General features: G+C 36.2%; 1 protein-coding gene across 1 annotated transcript; it reads right to left on the bottom strand.

The window, feature by feature from the left end:
- Positions 1-573: 573 nt before the first annotated feature.
- Positions 574-4,138, bottom strand: LOC107022684 (laccase-5-like). The gene is made up of 7 exons (XM_015223282.2): positions 3,780-4,138; positions 3,442-3,593; positions 2,992-3,236; positions 2,749-2,877; positions 1,902-2,390; positions 1,099-1,563; positions 574-882 (listed from the first exon to the last, which is right to left on the bottom strand). The coding sequence occupies exons 1-7, from the start codon at positions 3,888-3,890 to the stop codon at positions 752-754; spliced, it is 1,722 nt and encodes a 573-aa protein (XP_015078768.1). The 5' UTR covers positions 3,891-4,138; the 3' UTR covers positions 574-751.
- Positions 4,139-16,186: the final 12,048 nt, after the last annotated feature.

Here is a 16,186-nt window from a genome sequence, read left to right as displayed (position 1 = left end):
TTCCTAATGAATTATATATATTTTTTTATTTTCACATTTACTATTTTTTATTTAAACAACGAGATCAGTATAAATCATTATTTCTATAATTATTTTTCATATGTGTGACAATGTAAAGAAATATGTTTCATTCATAGTAGACCAAAGGTGACAATCTTGCTAGATGAAGAAATTCAAAGATGTTGTTGGATGAGATAATATAACAACCTGATCTGATCGTTATAAGTAGGTCCATAGAAAAAAAAATTAGGTCAAAAAACTTTTCAAATAGTAACTTAAAAATTCTTGGGTAGATAGTCTTAATGGATATAAGACCTTCCAAAATCAAAGTCGGGTAAGTAGAACTCTCAAAATTGATCTTGGCATGAAAGATATGTGTTGTAAAAAAGTTTCAGATGTTGAGTCGTAGACCATCCGTCGATCTCGCTATAGCAGACGGCCTCAAATCACTGTAGTGATGTAAGTCGTCGCTGTAGTGATGTAAGTCGTCGCTATAGCGTAAGAATCAGGATAATAAGCAAAAAACTACCCAACATGTCGCAAACAAAATTACCATATAGGACAAATGTGTCTATTTGTTTAATTTTATACAAATTTAACTATCTACTTATGTACACCCAAAGTTAAGACTCATGTTTATGTATGACGTATATACATGTATTGCAAGAATTTTGTGTCATTTCATATTTATTCAATCATCAAAAAATTATATAAGTTATGTTTCATTGAATCATTGTGCATATTGTGTTTGTCAGCAAACAGGCAAATCAAGTGGAGGCTCTTCTAATGAATCCAATTCACTAACTCCATTTTCCACCAGGAATGACATGGCCAAACCCCATGTAATATGAACATCCAGGTGACAATGCATTAACCAGACTCCTATTTAACAAAAAAAAAAAAAGGTGTTAAAAGTCCAAAAGCTCAATAAAAAAAGAATTTATGTTATGCATATGCGGATAGTATAAGGATGTTTTACGCTATCAGTGTAATTTAACCTATTATAGCATATGTCCGTTTGGAGTAACATTTTATCAGGTTATCAATTACTCTGCATAGAACTTATTTTGTAAGAATATAAATGTTTTTTCTTCTCACCTGGATTGTTAGCAACAAATCTGATAACTGACCATCCATTGACAGGTACACTTGCTGTGTTTCGGATAGGTGGATCAACAAGGTTGAATTTAGCTGTATCAGTTTGAGGATTAAAGTTCCCAAAGCCCTCCGCGATAATGTAAAAATCATATCCATGAAGATGGATCGGGTGATCTTCACCTGTGACGATGCTTGTTCCTTGTAAAACAACTTGCACTCTTGCCCCATATTTTAGCTTGTAAACTTTAGTTCCTCGAACAGGTTGCCAGAGTGATCGACTTACATTACCAGTGTAATCGAATTTCGCAGGTGGAACTGCTGGGAAATCAGTTGAGAAAACTTCAGGTATCCCTTGGTGGTGTGCTTGCAGAATGGAAAAGTTGGGTGGTAGCACAAAAGACATATTGTTCATACTGGCGGTGAATCGAGTTCCATTTGGACCTTGACAACTCCTGGAGCTTGAACCTGTTTAGAAATAAAGGTTAAATGTTGCAAAGTAGATCAAGTTCTCCATTCATTCATCTTTCTAGTTAACCAATATATAATTTTGAGTCATTCTGGAATATTAAGTAGTATAGTACTAATAAGTTAAATCTCATCCATCCCACCACACCCCTCAGTGAGTGATGTAGTAGCGATACATATAACTGAGTATAATGTGGTCGTTTTGTTAAAGTAGAGTCTGTCGTTATACTATAGCATTAGCAGTGTGCTTTATAGGTTAATTTTCATTTTCATCCTCTTTGTGCCTAAAGGAAATTATAATTTACTTTATGAAGAGATTATCTTATAATCCAACACACCTCTAGGACAGTTGTTGAGTCCTAGGCCAACTGTGAAGAGCAAATTTTCGTCAATTTCAGTTGGCACGTCCACTTGTCTTGGGCTTCTGAAACTAGTTGAGAAGGTTGTGGCAGTGGCAGTGTCATTAAATGCTGGTAAAGATGGGAAAATTGGATTGATCTTGATACCCTGAACAGAGCAAGGAGTATTCTTGTATTCAAGAATAGCCGTGGAAGTGGTGTTGTCAAAAGGTCCTTGAGCGCTTGCATAAGCTCGTACTGCTATGTAGTATCTGCCTGGTGGCTGGTTACCATCGATTAGGACATCAGTAGTCTGGCCAGGACCTAGCATAAGCACTGATGTAGTGAAGGGTTGAACATACGAAGCATCTGCTGCAACAACTGTTAGCTTGTGGTTTGCCACAGCAAAGAAAAGTGCCTGGTTGAGTGCAGCATTGATAACTCGAAGGAGGTTTGTTTCACCAGAGTCCACAATGACTACGGTAGTATCTGCATAAAGGTGAACCCAACAAGATGAATAATATGAAAACATGATAGCTGAACTTGTTAGTCTGCATCCAAACTAATGAATGTTTGGATGAACTAGTAATAAGTTTAACAACCGACCCCTTATAAGGCCGTGAGATAAGTATATGCCATTGTTTAGCATTAGTAACACACTTGCTTATTGTTGACCATCATAGGAGGTATCATGTTTTTAATTTCTATGCACTGACATTGCGTGAAATGTTTTCGCTAGTGAGTAGTGTTAAGTCACTTATACTACACGAATAGTGTGAAATATCTTTATGCTATCAATTTATATAACTCAAATCATATCTTGAATGTTTCATAGATTGGAACTTACCTTTACTTGAACACCTGTAGAGATCACCTGGTTGACCATTAATGGTGTAAGCATCTGATACCTTAGGAGCTGCTCCTGTTCTCGTGGCTTGTCTTACAACGTCAATAGGATTTGCATCCCACCACTCACCTAATCACATAATTCCCCAATCCATTACTTCAATGATACATAAACTGCTCATCTAGTAAGTATCATTTTCAATTATTTTCAAGTGTTCAATTGAAAATGGGAAGGAATCAGTACCAAGCAGAATAGGTGTCTCTCTTTTGGGCTTAGAAAATGGGTAGAATTCTCCTTCTTTTGGGTAGATGATTAAAGCTCCGTAAACAGTGGCCCTGAGCCATGAGCTGTGGGCATGCCACCAAAGTGTGCCTTCCTGTCCTTGAATTGTGAAGCGGTAAGTGTAACTCCCTCCTGGTCTAATTGGACATTGTGTTACAAATTCTGGTCCATCTGCCCATGCTGTTCTTATTTGCTTGATTCCGTGCCTTCCGAAATACAAAAAAGTTGTAACAGCCACAGAAAAACACAATCGTATGTATGATATTGTTGCATTCAGTATATAGACTTAAACACAAATATATACACACACGCGCACACTGACAGACGACAGTACGAAGAATTTTTGATATTGTTGGTGAACTATATAGAAGTTAAATACATGTTATAAGTTCATTTGCATTCTGAACTTACCAGTGAATGGTTACATTGTATTGAGCTCTGTTGACTACATTGATGACTAAAGCATCACCATTGTTCACTTGCAAGGTTGGTCCAGGGAATTGTCCATTCACTGTTATAGTGTTATGGATCTTGCACAGCCTCTTTACTGGTGTTGCTTGAATCTGTTCCATAACAACATAGTTTAAACAAGGTGAATCGAACAAAATGAAATGGGGGAGGGGAATCGAACCTTCACTAACAAGGTGAAAGTTCAGGTAACCAAGCTCATCGTCTTCCATTCATAATGAAAATCTCAAAATGTTAATTAGAAAGAAATAAAGAGATTAAGGTAGACGAGAAAGACATACAACAAAATCATGGTAGTGTATTTCTGCAGTACTTGCATTTTCGAAGAGCAAAATGGTGATGAAGAAGAAATAACACAAAGTGTTAGTAATTCTATTGCAGGCATGATCCATTGTGTTCTGTTCTTAAATTCTGTCAAGTAACGGAAAACACATGCAAGCAGTAAAAATTTGAGAGTTGAGGCTTATTATATTACTCTCTGTCCCAATTTATGTGGTGTAGTTTGATTTCGAACAGAGTATACAAGGGCTTTTGAAACATGTGGTGTAAAATAAGTCATAAATGCTTGTGTGGCTTTCATTAAGGACAATAAATTGTTACTTAATAAATAAAATTTGTCATTCTTTTGGAGTGAGTCATATAAATCGGGACAGAGGAAATACACAGGAGAAGAAGGGAGGGAGGGTTGTTTGAGGTTGGAAGATTAGGTTTTGATTGAGCATGAAGGTCAGCTTATATTATAGGGCACAGTGTAGATTAATGTACAAGTTGGTGCACCCACTATATACATTAGTGCACAATTTTCACAAATGCTTGTTTCATAAGTCTCTTCTTGATGTGACCATCTTAAGTTTTCACTTCACATTATGTTAGCTTTGTTCCAGAAAATTAAAGCTAACTTCTTTGACCTTAGTAATTAAGGAAGTATACAGATTAGTATATGTATATTCAAAGTTCAAACCAATACATGCAAGAAACACTATAAATTTCTTCAATTCCCAACCAGAAAAGAAGAAAATAAATTAAACCTCTCTAATTAATTCAGACTCTGTTTCAATGACGGATTTACATTAAACATCATCTGGCGGTACATACATGTAATGTGATTATTTGCTCTTTGCACTCTCTCTTATAACATGATTTTGTAATCAGCAAGACGATAAGTACTAGACGATGTAACTTTCTTAATCGTCATGGAAATACTGGGGAATTTAATTGATGATCAAAATATTTCTACTACTCATTATCTTTTAATGGGTGGTACAAATGTATGCTACTTCTTTACACAAACTAAACGTGTAATTCAAGTTTCTATAGTACTGGAATAATAATTTTTCTTGCCTACAAGCATGTTTTTTAATATTGACCAAATTATTTTTACTATGTCATAGAGACAATCCCCAGTCAAATTAATCATGTATTAATTAGTTGAGATGCAATTTCTCCATTTTTACACTGCAGTTTTCTCTTCTGTTTTCTTGAAAACTCATATTCACAAATTAGTTACGAGTGGTTGTGATTTATGAACACTTTATTATGTACCTCTATTTTTGTAGTCAAACTGAGTAATTACGTAGCATAACTATTTTGAGGTACAGGTAGAAAGCAGAGTTTTGCCCAAACAATCAATCAGTATATTATATTTTACTTGGGAAAAGGGTCTGATATACCCCTCAACTTTGTCATTTAGAGCTGATATACCCCTCGTTATAAAAGTGACTCATATATGCCCTTACTTGTAAACAAATGGCTCACATATACCCTTTTCCTCTAACGGAAATGAAAAAATAATAATTATAATCTAAATTTTTATTATTTTTTTTCTAAAAAATATAATTCCATATGAGTAAATTTAATCCTCGTCAAACATATTTTTTTTGACTTTTTTTTTGTTTCAATGACTAATTTATAATTATTATTTTGATAATCAAATTTATTTATGTTTCACTAATATTCTTGAAAAACTTATTGTAGATGACCAAATTTTTTCTTCGAATACGAAATTAAATTACAATACACACAAAAAATTAGTTTAAATTTTTTTTTAAACTAAGGAATGAAAGAAAAAAATAAAATAAGAATAAGAAACTCAAATAATTATAATAAAAGAAGTCAAAAAATAATTTATGTATGAAAAAAATTAAAATATACCTTGAACTTTGATAGAAGAATCATATATACCCCTAAATAATTTTTAAAAAAAAATTAGAAGTAACAAATATAAATTTAAAACTAATTTTTTTAACTTCCGTTAAATGAAGGGTATATGTGAGCCATTTTGTAACGACAGGGGTACATGTGAGCTGTTTGTATAACGGTAAGGGCATATATGAGCCACTTTTATAACGAGGGATATATCAGCTCTAAATGACAAAGTTGAGGGGTATATCAGACTCTTTTCCCATATTACTTTATGAACAATTACCTTTTTATGAATTTGTTAATATTTGATGTCTATTGGCACTGAACGATTCAGCCTTGTTAGCTACTGTTAGTTCAATTTAGTTAGGATAGCTACTGTTAGTTCAGTTTAGTTAGGATACTGCAGCAGTCATTATTTATTTATATTACGTTATTAGTGTTTGTTTAAGAGTCTTCTTATTCTCTCTGTAATTCTATTTAATACTCGTTTGAGTTCATTAATAAAGTATCTTCTTTCAACACTTATTGTTTATATGGTATCAGGGCTCTATAAGCACTAACGAGAACGATCAATTTTTTTCTTCTTCTGTGCGTCTCTCACGCTTTTCTTCTTCTGTGCGTCTCTCACGCAGATCAGAAAGATCAGCAACAATGACCAATCCTAACGGTACCAACAATCCCAGAGTTGTTAATGCTAACTAATAACAGATAGTATTAAATAATAGTATTAAATAATATTAGTATTTACTGTGTACTAATCCTAATCCTATTAGGATTAGTACTCCTTAATCCTAGTCCTATTAGGATTAGTACTCCTTCCTATATCTCCTATATATATCTCCCATGTATTCCCTTATTAGGTTAACACTTCAATACAATCAATATTCCTTCATGGTATCAAGAGCCAGAAAACCTAGATCTTCTTTTCTCTAGGTTTTTTTCTCTCTTTAGGGCACCGATCGTTCCCTCTCTTCTCTTGGGCGGCGGCAGCCATGACAACCGAGGTGGATCCTCTCGATTCACTTCCTTCTGGCGTTAAACTCCTTCTCAGGCATCTTCATGCCCTGATTCCCGAAAAATTATCAGACATAAATTACCCTACATGGAAAATCACCGTTCTTACAGCCCTTGAGGCCAATTACCTTCTCAAATACGTCGATGGAAGCACAGAACCGCCGCCGGCAGTCATCACCGCCACGGACAAATCAGAAAAAACCAATCCGGCCCATGCCGCCTGGAAAGCCGTGGATGGCCAGATCCGATCATGTTTGATTGCGGTCATCTCTCCCACGGTTCAGAAACACGTCCGATCCTACACAACTGCTTCAGCCCTGTGGACGGCCCTCGCAACACGCTATGCATCAATTTCCCACTCTCATATTTTTCAATTGCGTGATCGTCTCCACACAATTACCAAAGGCACGAAAACTATGGCGGAGTATTTAGACGAGGTCTCCACCATCATCACAGCCCTCGACACCGTGAACGAAATCATTCCCGAAAAAGATCTCGTCATGTGCGTCGTTCGGGGGCTCCCATCAGCTTACTCCTCCATTAAACAGGCGGTTCGCATCAGTCCAACGCCCGTTGACCTGGCTACTCTCTCCTCGTGGCTAAAAAGTGAAGAAATCAACGTGGATCTGGAGAGCAAACTTCTTCTCCGAGAAGCCGCTGTTATGGAGCCGGCCACCGCCCTCACCGCAAGCCAGAACTATCGCGGGGGGCGTGGTGGCGGCCGGCAGGGGAGCCGCGGCGGCTACGGCAGAAACAGCGGAGGCCGCGGGCGCGGCGGTCGGCAGGGCAGTCGTCCTCCGTACGACGGTCAGCAGCACGACAGCAACAACAGCCTGCACTCCTTCGGCAGCGGCGGGCAGTCATCTTCCAGCGGCGGGCAGGGCACTTACGAGCGGGATCGTCCAACTTGTCAAATCTGTCAGAAAACAGGACACACCGCTGTTCGTTGCTGGTTTCGGTATGAGGAGAGCCGAAATAGTGATAACCGTGCCAATTATGCATCTCAAGCCGGCCCTTCCTCTGAATGGCTGTTGGATACTGGGGCCAACATGCACGTTACTTCTGATCTATCCAAGCTTAACGCTCCAAATCCATATCATGGCTCCAATGGTATTACTGTTGGCAACGGTGAGTCCCTTAATATTTCTCACACTGGCACGGGTACCATTAAAACCCCCACCGCTATCTTTCACCTAGGTAACCTTACCCACGTCCCTTGTATTAAATCCAATCTCCTTTCAGTTCACCAATTCACAAAAGACAATAATTGCTCACTCTTGTTCACCTCTAATGATTTTCAGATCCTAGACAATACTACCAAGAGGGTGATTTTTCAGGGCCCCTGTGAGCATGGTCTGTACGTTCTTCCTGGCACAAGTTCGTCTGCCCACCCAGTTTCAGAAAGCGTTCCTGTGGCTCCGGTGGCTCTTTCGGCTGATGGCCACAGTCTGTTGTGGCACAGTCGTCTGGGTCACCCGTCTACTCAAATAATAAATTCTTTAATGTCTCAATTAGGTTTTTCTTCCATTCATGTAAACAATTGTGACTCCTGTTCAATTGCTAAATCTCATAAATTACCTTTTACTTTATCTGAGAAGCGTACAACTGCACCTTTTCAACTTATTCATTCTGACCTATGGGGTCCTACTGCTGTTCCTTCATTTGCTGGTTTTCGCTATTATATTTGTTTTGTGGATGATTTTACAAAATACACTTGGTTGTACCCACTAAAACACAAATCACAGGCATACACCACCTTTGTCACTTTTGAAAAAATGGTCAAAACACAATTCAATTCTCATGTTAAACTTTTTCGAAGTGACAATGGAAAGGAATATGTCAATAACATCTTTGGCCAGTTTCTGCAATCCCTGGGAATTATACATCAAACCTCCTGTCCATACACTCCCGAACAGAATGGGGTGGCTGAGCGTAAGCATCGCCATCTCATTGAAACGGTGGTTACTCTTCTACATCAATCTCATCTCCCTGTCTCCTTTTGGGTAGAAGCTCTAGCCACCGCAAACTACCTCATTAACAGAATGCCCAGTCACACTCTCTCCAACAAATCACCCTATCAACTCCTTTACCAAGAACTTCCCAATTATACCAACCTCCGCGTCTTTGGGTGTCTTGCCTACCCTTGGCTACGCCCTCATATTACTCACAAATTACAACCCCGATCCCGTCCTTGTATTTTTTTGGGCTATCATCCTACCTCCAAGGGTTATCGCTGTCTTGACCCACAAACTCATAAAGTCTACATATCTCGTCATGTCAAATTTGTCGAAAATGAGTTTCCCTACGAGTCTATTTCCTCCTCCACAAATACATCATTCATTGGCGTCCTTCCCCTTTTTCCAACATACTCACAGGGTCCCTCACCACCTTCCCCCACACCTCCACCCACTACCCAACCACCCCTCATCACCCCTTCGACCGTCACCCACAATACACCCGCAACCACCACCCACACTCACAACCAACCCGAACCACCCCATACCCACAACATCTCCAGCCCGATCCGTTTTGGGTCCTTCCCGGCCACCCCCGAATCACCACCGCCCGTGCCACCCCCCAATACTCATCCCATGTTAACCCGTGGCAAAGCCGGTATCTTTAAACCCAAAACCTTTCAGGCTACCATACTACCAAATACACCCCTTCCCGATAGTGAACCAACAACCTACTCTGTTGCCTCAAAAAATGCTTATTGGCGTCATGCTATGGATGACGAGTTTAAGGCTTTGACTGATCAGAAAACTTGGGTTCTTGTACCTAAGCCCCATGGGCGGCACCCAGTGGGCTGTAAATGGGTGTACAAAATTAAACACAATGCGGATGGCAGTATTTCCAGGTACAAGGCTCGTTTGGTTGCTAAAGGCTACAATCAGGAGTATGGGCTTGATTACTCCGAGACATTCAGTCCTGTTATTCGGCAAGAAACCATTCGCCTGGTACTGTCACTCGCCGTGCGCAACAATTGGCTCATCAATCAGTTGGATGTTTCCAATGCTTTTCTTCATGGCATGCTTGATGAAACTATCTACATGACGCAACCACCGGGCTATGTTGATCCCCGCTTCCCTCAACATGTTTGCAAACTCCAGAAGTCTCTGTATGGGCTCAAGCAAGCCCCCCGTGCTTGGTACACACGTCTGAAAACGTTCCTCCAGGGACTCGGCTTCACGTGTTGCGTACACGACACGAGTCTGTTTACTCGACATTCAGCACACGGTACAGTCATTCTTCTTGTCTATGTAGATGATATCATTATTACAGGCTCTACTGCAGCTCTCATTCAGGATGTCACTCGAGCTATGCATACTACCTTCAAAATGAAGGACCTTGGCCCGTTACATTATTTTCTGGGAATGGAGGTTTCTCGGACAGGCAGCGGCTTGTTTCTTCATCAGTCAAAATATGCTCGAGATCTGTTGCAGAAAGCTGGACTGGAAAAATGCACCAGTCAACCAACACCGATGGCAGTCTCTTCGTCTACGAATGGAGCCGACACCCCCTTTGCCGATATCACCCACTTCCGCAGCCTCATTGGGGCTCTACAGTATCTGGCCATTACCCGTCCTGACATCCAGTTTGCTGTCAACCGAGTTGCTCAGCGCATGCATCAACCAAGTGAACATGATTACCATTGTCTAAAACGCATTCTCAGGTACATTTTTGGCACTCTTGGTCGTGGTTTACTCATTCGACCCGGGGACTTGGAGCTTCGGGGTTTCTCAGATTCAGATTGGGCGAATGATAAAAATGACAGAAAATCTACATCGGGGTTTCTCGTTTTTTTGGGACCGAACCTGATCTCCTGGTGTACAAAAAAACAACCCAAGGTCTCTCGGTCCTCGACTGAAGCTGAATACCGCGCCCTTGCTCTTCTTGCTGCTGAGACCATGTGGGTCACATATATTCTTCGCGAACTCCGCGCCACTCACACTGTTCCTGCTCTCTATTGTGACAACAAATCAACCATCTGTGTGGCCAAGAATTCCGTCCTACACACCAGAATGAAGCATGTTGATACCGATTGTCTCTTTGTTCGCGATGAAGTTCAGGCCGGCACCATGACTGTGCAGTATGTACCCACTGAAGAACAACCGGCTGATATTCTCACCAAGCCTCTCCCGAGCCGACAGCACGATTACCTCAGTTCCAAGCTTCCGTTCGCTTCCGCTCAGCTCAGCTTGAGGGGGGATAATAACAGATAGTATTAAATAATAGTATTAAATAATATTAGTATTTACTGTGTACTAATCCTAGTCCTATTAGGATTAGTACTCCTTAATCCTAGTCCTATTAGGATTAGTACTCCTTCCTATATCTCCTATATATATCTCCCATGTATTCCCTTATTAGGTTAACACTTCAATACAATCAATATTCCTTCACTAACAACACAACGGGTACCAACATCATTATTTAATTCAATCCTGCATCTCAAAATCAAACTCAGTGGTGGCCACAACTTCGCTACATGGAAAGTGCAATTCTCCATGCTTATGCATGGCTATAACCTCTTTGGTCATCTCGATGGGACCACTCTGGCTCCTACTCGCACGATCACCATTGGCACAAACACATCTTCTAATCCTGCCTTTTTCACTTGGTTCCGTCAAGACCAGCTCATCCAAAATGCTCTGATGGCTTCTTTCGAACCTACTATTGCCTCCACTGTTGCTGCCGCCAACTCTTCTAGATCAGCTTGGGATGCTCTGCATACCACTTACGCAAACAGATCCCAAACCCATGTCTTTAGTCAGCGTGATCAACTTGCCCGTGTCACCAAGGGATTTCGCTCCATCACCGAATATCTTCATACTATTCGGTCTCTTATGGATGAGTTAGCCACTGATGGTTCTCCTGTATCCAACCTGAACTCATTGTCAAAATCCTTATTGGTCTAGTCTCTGAGTTTCGAGAAATCTCTGCTGCCATACGTGCACGTGATACGGCTATCTCGTATGAGGAATTGTTTGAAAAGCTGCTGGACCATGAACTCTTTTTTCACCACGAGGATGTTAAGAAACTGTCAAGCCCCATAACTGCCGCTGTCGCTAAATTCAACGTCAATAATCGCAACACTTGCAGGCAGAACAACAATTCTCAACAATGGCACCAAAATTCACGTCCAAACGCCCCACCACAGTGGCAGTCCAACTCCAACCCAAACTCTGTTATTCGATGTCAACTATGTAATAGAGTTGGCCACACAATTAATGTCTGCCGCTCAAAGTCTCACAATCACTTTGAAGCCAAAGCCAACTATGCTACTGGACTTACTGCCGCCACCTAGCATGGATAGTCGACTCAGGCGCCACCCATCACATCACAATGGAGCCACACAACCTACAACCATACCACGGTAACGAGGATGTCTCCATGGGTGATTGTAACAAAATTCCCATCTCTCACACTGGTTCTACTCAATTAAATGCATCAAATAATGTTTTTAAGCTAACACGTACTTTGTGTGCCCCGTCCATTAAACGCAAGCTTCTTTCTGTTTCTAAATTCTTCAAGATAATTTGAAGTCCATTGAATTTTTTCCTTTTGACTTTGTTGTTAAGGATCTGAAAACGCGGAAACCGCTGGTGCACGGTCGAACGAACAATGGACACTAGGAGTGGCCTGTCTCATATCCCCAAGCTCACATGACTGCCACATCCACTCCTCTCACTACTTGGCATCAACGTCTTGGTCATCCTCACTCTAGGGTTCTTAGGTTTATTTTAAATAAATTCTCGCTACCGTTTCATGAGCAAGACAGACTCTCTTATTGTAATTCTTGCTTATCTAATAAAGTCAATCGACATCCCTTTATCCGATTATCTTTGTGTAGCTCTAAACTGCTTCAAATTATTTTTAGTGATTTATGGGTGCCATCAACCGTCTTATCTCTTGACAAAAAGTTGTACTATTGTATTTTTATTGATCAATATACAAAATACACTTGGCTCTACACATCATATCATATCATATATTACTAAAAGCATGAACAAAAAAGTTGAAAGTTGAATTACGGTTTTACCCTTTCTACAAATTAAATTATTATAAAATATTTAAACATTTGATTGTATAAATTTAATTAAATGTTAATGACTTTTAGACTTCCTAAGATTAATTCCTAATTAAATATCTAATTTATTAATATTTATCATCTATAATCTATATGTATATAATAGTTATAATTTTTTTTAAAAAAAATCTTTACCTAAATTTCTTTTCTTTCCCTCTTCTTATAACTTTTTCCTTAACCCCTCTCATGAATAATATAATTGATGTGGATAAAGTATTATCCTTTATGATAAATAACGAAATTTAATAATTTAAAGGGTGCAAATCTACAAAATGGAGACGCACATTGATAATGTCCTCTTGATTATTATTAAAGAATGACTCTAGCTTCACAAATTTAATTCATTAATGCTTAATTACATGATAAGAACTTTAGTTGTTCTTTTTACATGGTTTGCTAACTTTAATTTTTTTTTTTCATATTCTTCATTTATTTATTATTATTTTCTAGTTACTTATTTAACTTTTATAGTCTTAATATTCATAACTCTCATCTTTTCATATTCATAACCTCCAAACATTTAAACTAAAACTTTAAGATATCTTTTGATATTCCTTCTATTCTGTTTATATAAATTCAACTTCTTTATCTCATGAAACCCCTATGAAGATTATTAGGCTATTATTTTTATTCTATAGTAAAAACAGATGATGAAGACTCTTGAATTTTGATAGGATATGAAAGGAGTCGATAAAAACTCAGAGAGTTATGTACTAATTTTGTACTTATATTTTCATCTATTTACATCAATCTTATAAGAATAATGTCTATATTGTATTTTTACTTAAATATTCTGTTTCTTTGTCTTTTTTTCACTCTTTTAGACTTCTTAATTTAGTTTTCTATGAATGTTTTATTGCCGTAAGTCTTGTTTTTTGTAATTGATACATTTATTATTCATTATAATTATATATATATATTAATGAGATTTCAGTCATTCTAACGTATCTATAAAAATTTACATGAAACACACGTGCGAAGCACGTCCTCAGAAACTAGTACTATTAAAAGCATGAACAAAAAAAGTTAAAAATTAAATTACGGTTTTACCCTTTTATAAATTAAATTGTTATAAGTTTAATTAAAATGTTAATGACTTTTAGACTTTGTGAGATTAATTTCTAATTCAATATCTAATTTATTTATATATATCATGTATAACTTATATGTATATAATATCATATATTACTAAAAGCATGAACAAAAAAAAGTTAAAAATTAAATTACGGTTTTACCCTTTTATAAATTAAATTGTTATAAGTTTAATTAAAATGTTAATGACTTTTAGACTTTGTGAGATTAATTTCTAATTCAGTATCTAATTTATTAATATATATCATGTATAACTTATATGTATATAATAATTATAATTTTTTTCCCTCTTCTCGTAACTTTTTCCTTAATTCTCATAAAAAATATAATTTATGTGGATAAAGTAATAATTTAAAGGGTGTAAATCTGCAAAATGGAGACACACATTGATAATGTCCTCTTGATTATTATAGAATGACTCTAGCTTCACAAGTTTAAATTCATTGATGCTTACTAACGTGGTAAGAACTTTACTTGCATGGTTTGCTAACTTTAATTTTCTTTTTCCTATTCTTCATTTATTTATTATTATTTTTTAATTACTTATTCAACTTTTATACTCTTAATATCCATAAATATCATTTTTTCATATTCATAACCTCCAAATATTTGAACTAAAACATTAAGATGCCTTTTGATGTTCCTTCTATTCTATCTACATAAATTCAACTTTTTTATCTCATGAAATTCGTACCAAGATTATTAGGCTATTATTTTTATTTTATAGTTAAAGTAGATGAAGAAGATTCTTGAATTTTGATAGGATATGGAAGGAGCCGATAAGAACTCAGAGAGTTATGTACTAATTTTGTACTTATTTTTTCGTCTATATATACATCAGTCTTATAAGAATAATGTCTACATCGTAACTTTTCTTAAATCTGTTTCTTTTTGCCTTTTTTTTCTCTATTAGACTTCTTAATTTAGTTTTCTATGAATATTTTATTACCGTAAGCCTTTATTCTTATTTTGTAATTGTTGTTTCTTATTATTTATTGCAATTTACATATATATATTTCCATAAAGTTTTAGTCATTCTAACATATCTATAAAAGTTCACATGAAATATACGTGCGAAGCACGTGCTTGGAAACTGGTATATTATAAATGGGAAGCTCCAACCTTCAAAGTTGGATTATCATTTTGCCCCTCCACTAGATCAAAATAAATTAATTTAATTTTTAAATATTAATATTTAATTACATAATGGTAGAATATGAGTCCAACAACTACACTTTAATTTTTTAATCATGACATTATAATTATAATTATTAGTTTAAATTAAATTAGAGTAACTCTTTGAATTTTGTGATTCTTTGAATTTTAAAATTGATTTGGTATGCAACCGATATTTTTATGTAATTATGTATTATTTTGCATTGTTATGAAAAAATTTTCTTTGTTTTTGTGTTATTTTACTTTTAAGTGCTATTTAATTAAAAAAACTTCTATTAATACATGATGAGTTTGATAATACATGAATAGTTTATGCAAAATATGCTTTTGTTTAAATAGAAGTAATTTAAATAAATACATAATAGTGATGTTAGGAGAAAATAATAATATTTTAATATAACTCTTAATATATACATATATTATTTATTATATATTTTTATTAATTATATAGAAGAGCCATGGTAGGACGACCATGACTATGAAGAGTTGTACAATGAGAAAAACCAATTGTACTATGTACTTAACCTTATCTTATTGCCTCACCAAAAGCCTTTAACAGGTGTAATAATGTAGGCCTTTTCTCTTTATATCATTACAAATTTACTATCTATTATAAATTTTAATTTCTCAACAATTATTAACTTCATTCATATATTGTGCACTCCATTTATTTTTCAATCTTCAATATTTTTTTTTTACATGCCCTATATTTAGTCTTCAAAATATAAAATCAAGTTAGCTTTTACAACAGCACAATTTTAAAAATGTTTTTAACTATAGAATTTATCTTTTTGGCAATTTTAGAACTCAAATTTTAAAATAAAAAAGAAATTTAAACATTAGAACGCAAATTTGATAAATTATCGATTAATTCTACATATTACTATCTTCTTGTCTCATATAAGAAGGGGGATTTATTTCTTTTAAAGTAAATTATCTTGTTTTCGAAATATTAGTAAATTTCATGAACATATTATATGACAAATTTAAATTTCAAAATTATTTTATGTGTAGCTGTAATTCATAAAAAGAAGAAGATTATTAAAAGATTTATCAATTGAATCAAGACAGAAAACATACAAACATAACTTACGCTTTGAAACTACATGCAATATCTTTCAGTAGAGACATAAATGACACAAATATTTTAAGTATGAATCATATCACCATGAT

Source organism: Solanum pennellii, chromosome 6 (assembly GCF_001406875.1).
Source record: "Solanum pennellii chromosome 6, SPENNV200".
NCBI classification, from domain to species: Eukaryota; Viridiplantae; Streptophyta; class Magnoliopsida; order Solanales; family Solanaceae; genus Solanum; species Solanum pennellii.
Note: the sequence above shows the minus strand (reverse complement) of the source record. Positions and strands in the feature narration are given on the sequence as shown.

Excerpts from the sequence above, each read along its gene's own strand:
- LOC107022684 (XM_015223282.2), bottom strand. The coding sequence starts at position 3,890 with ATGGATCATGCCTGCAATAGAATTACTAACACTTTGTGTTATTTCTTC. Across the intron at positions 3,594-3,779 it reads TACACTACCATGATTTTGTT|ATTCAAGCAACACCAGTAAA; the intron begins GTATGTCTTTCT and ends GTTATGGAACAG. Across the intron at positions 883-1,098 it reads ATTTGTTGCTAACAATCCAG|GAGTCTGGTTAATGCATTGT; the intron begins GTGAGAAGAAAA and ends TTTGTTAAATAG.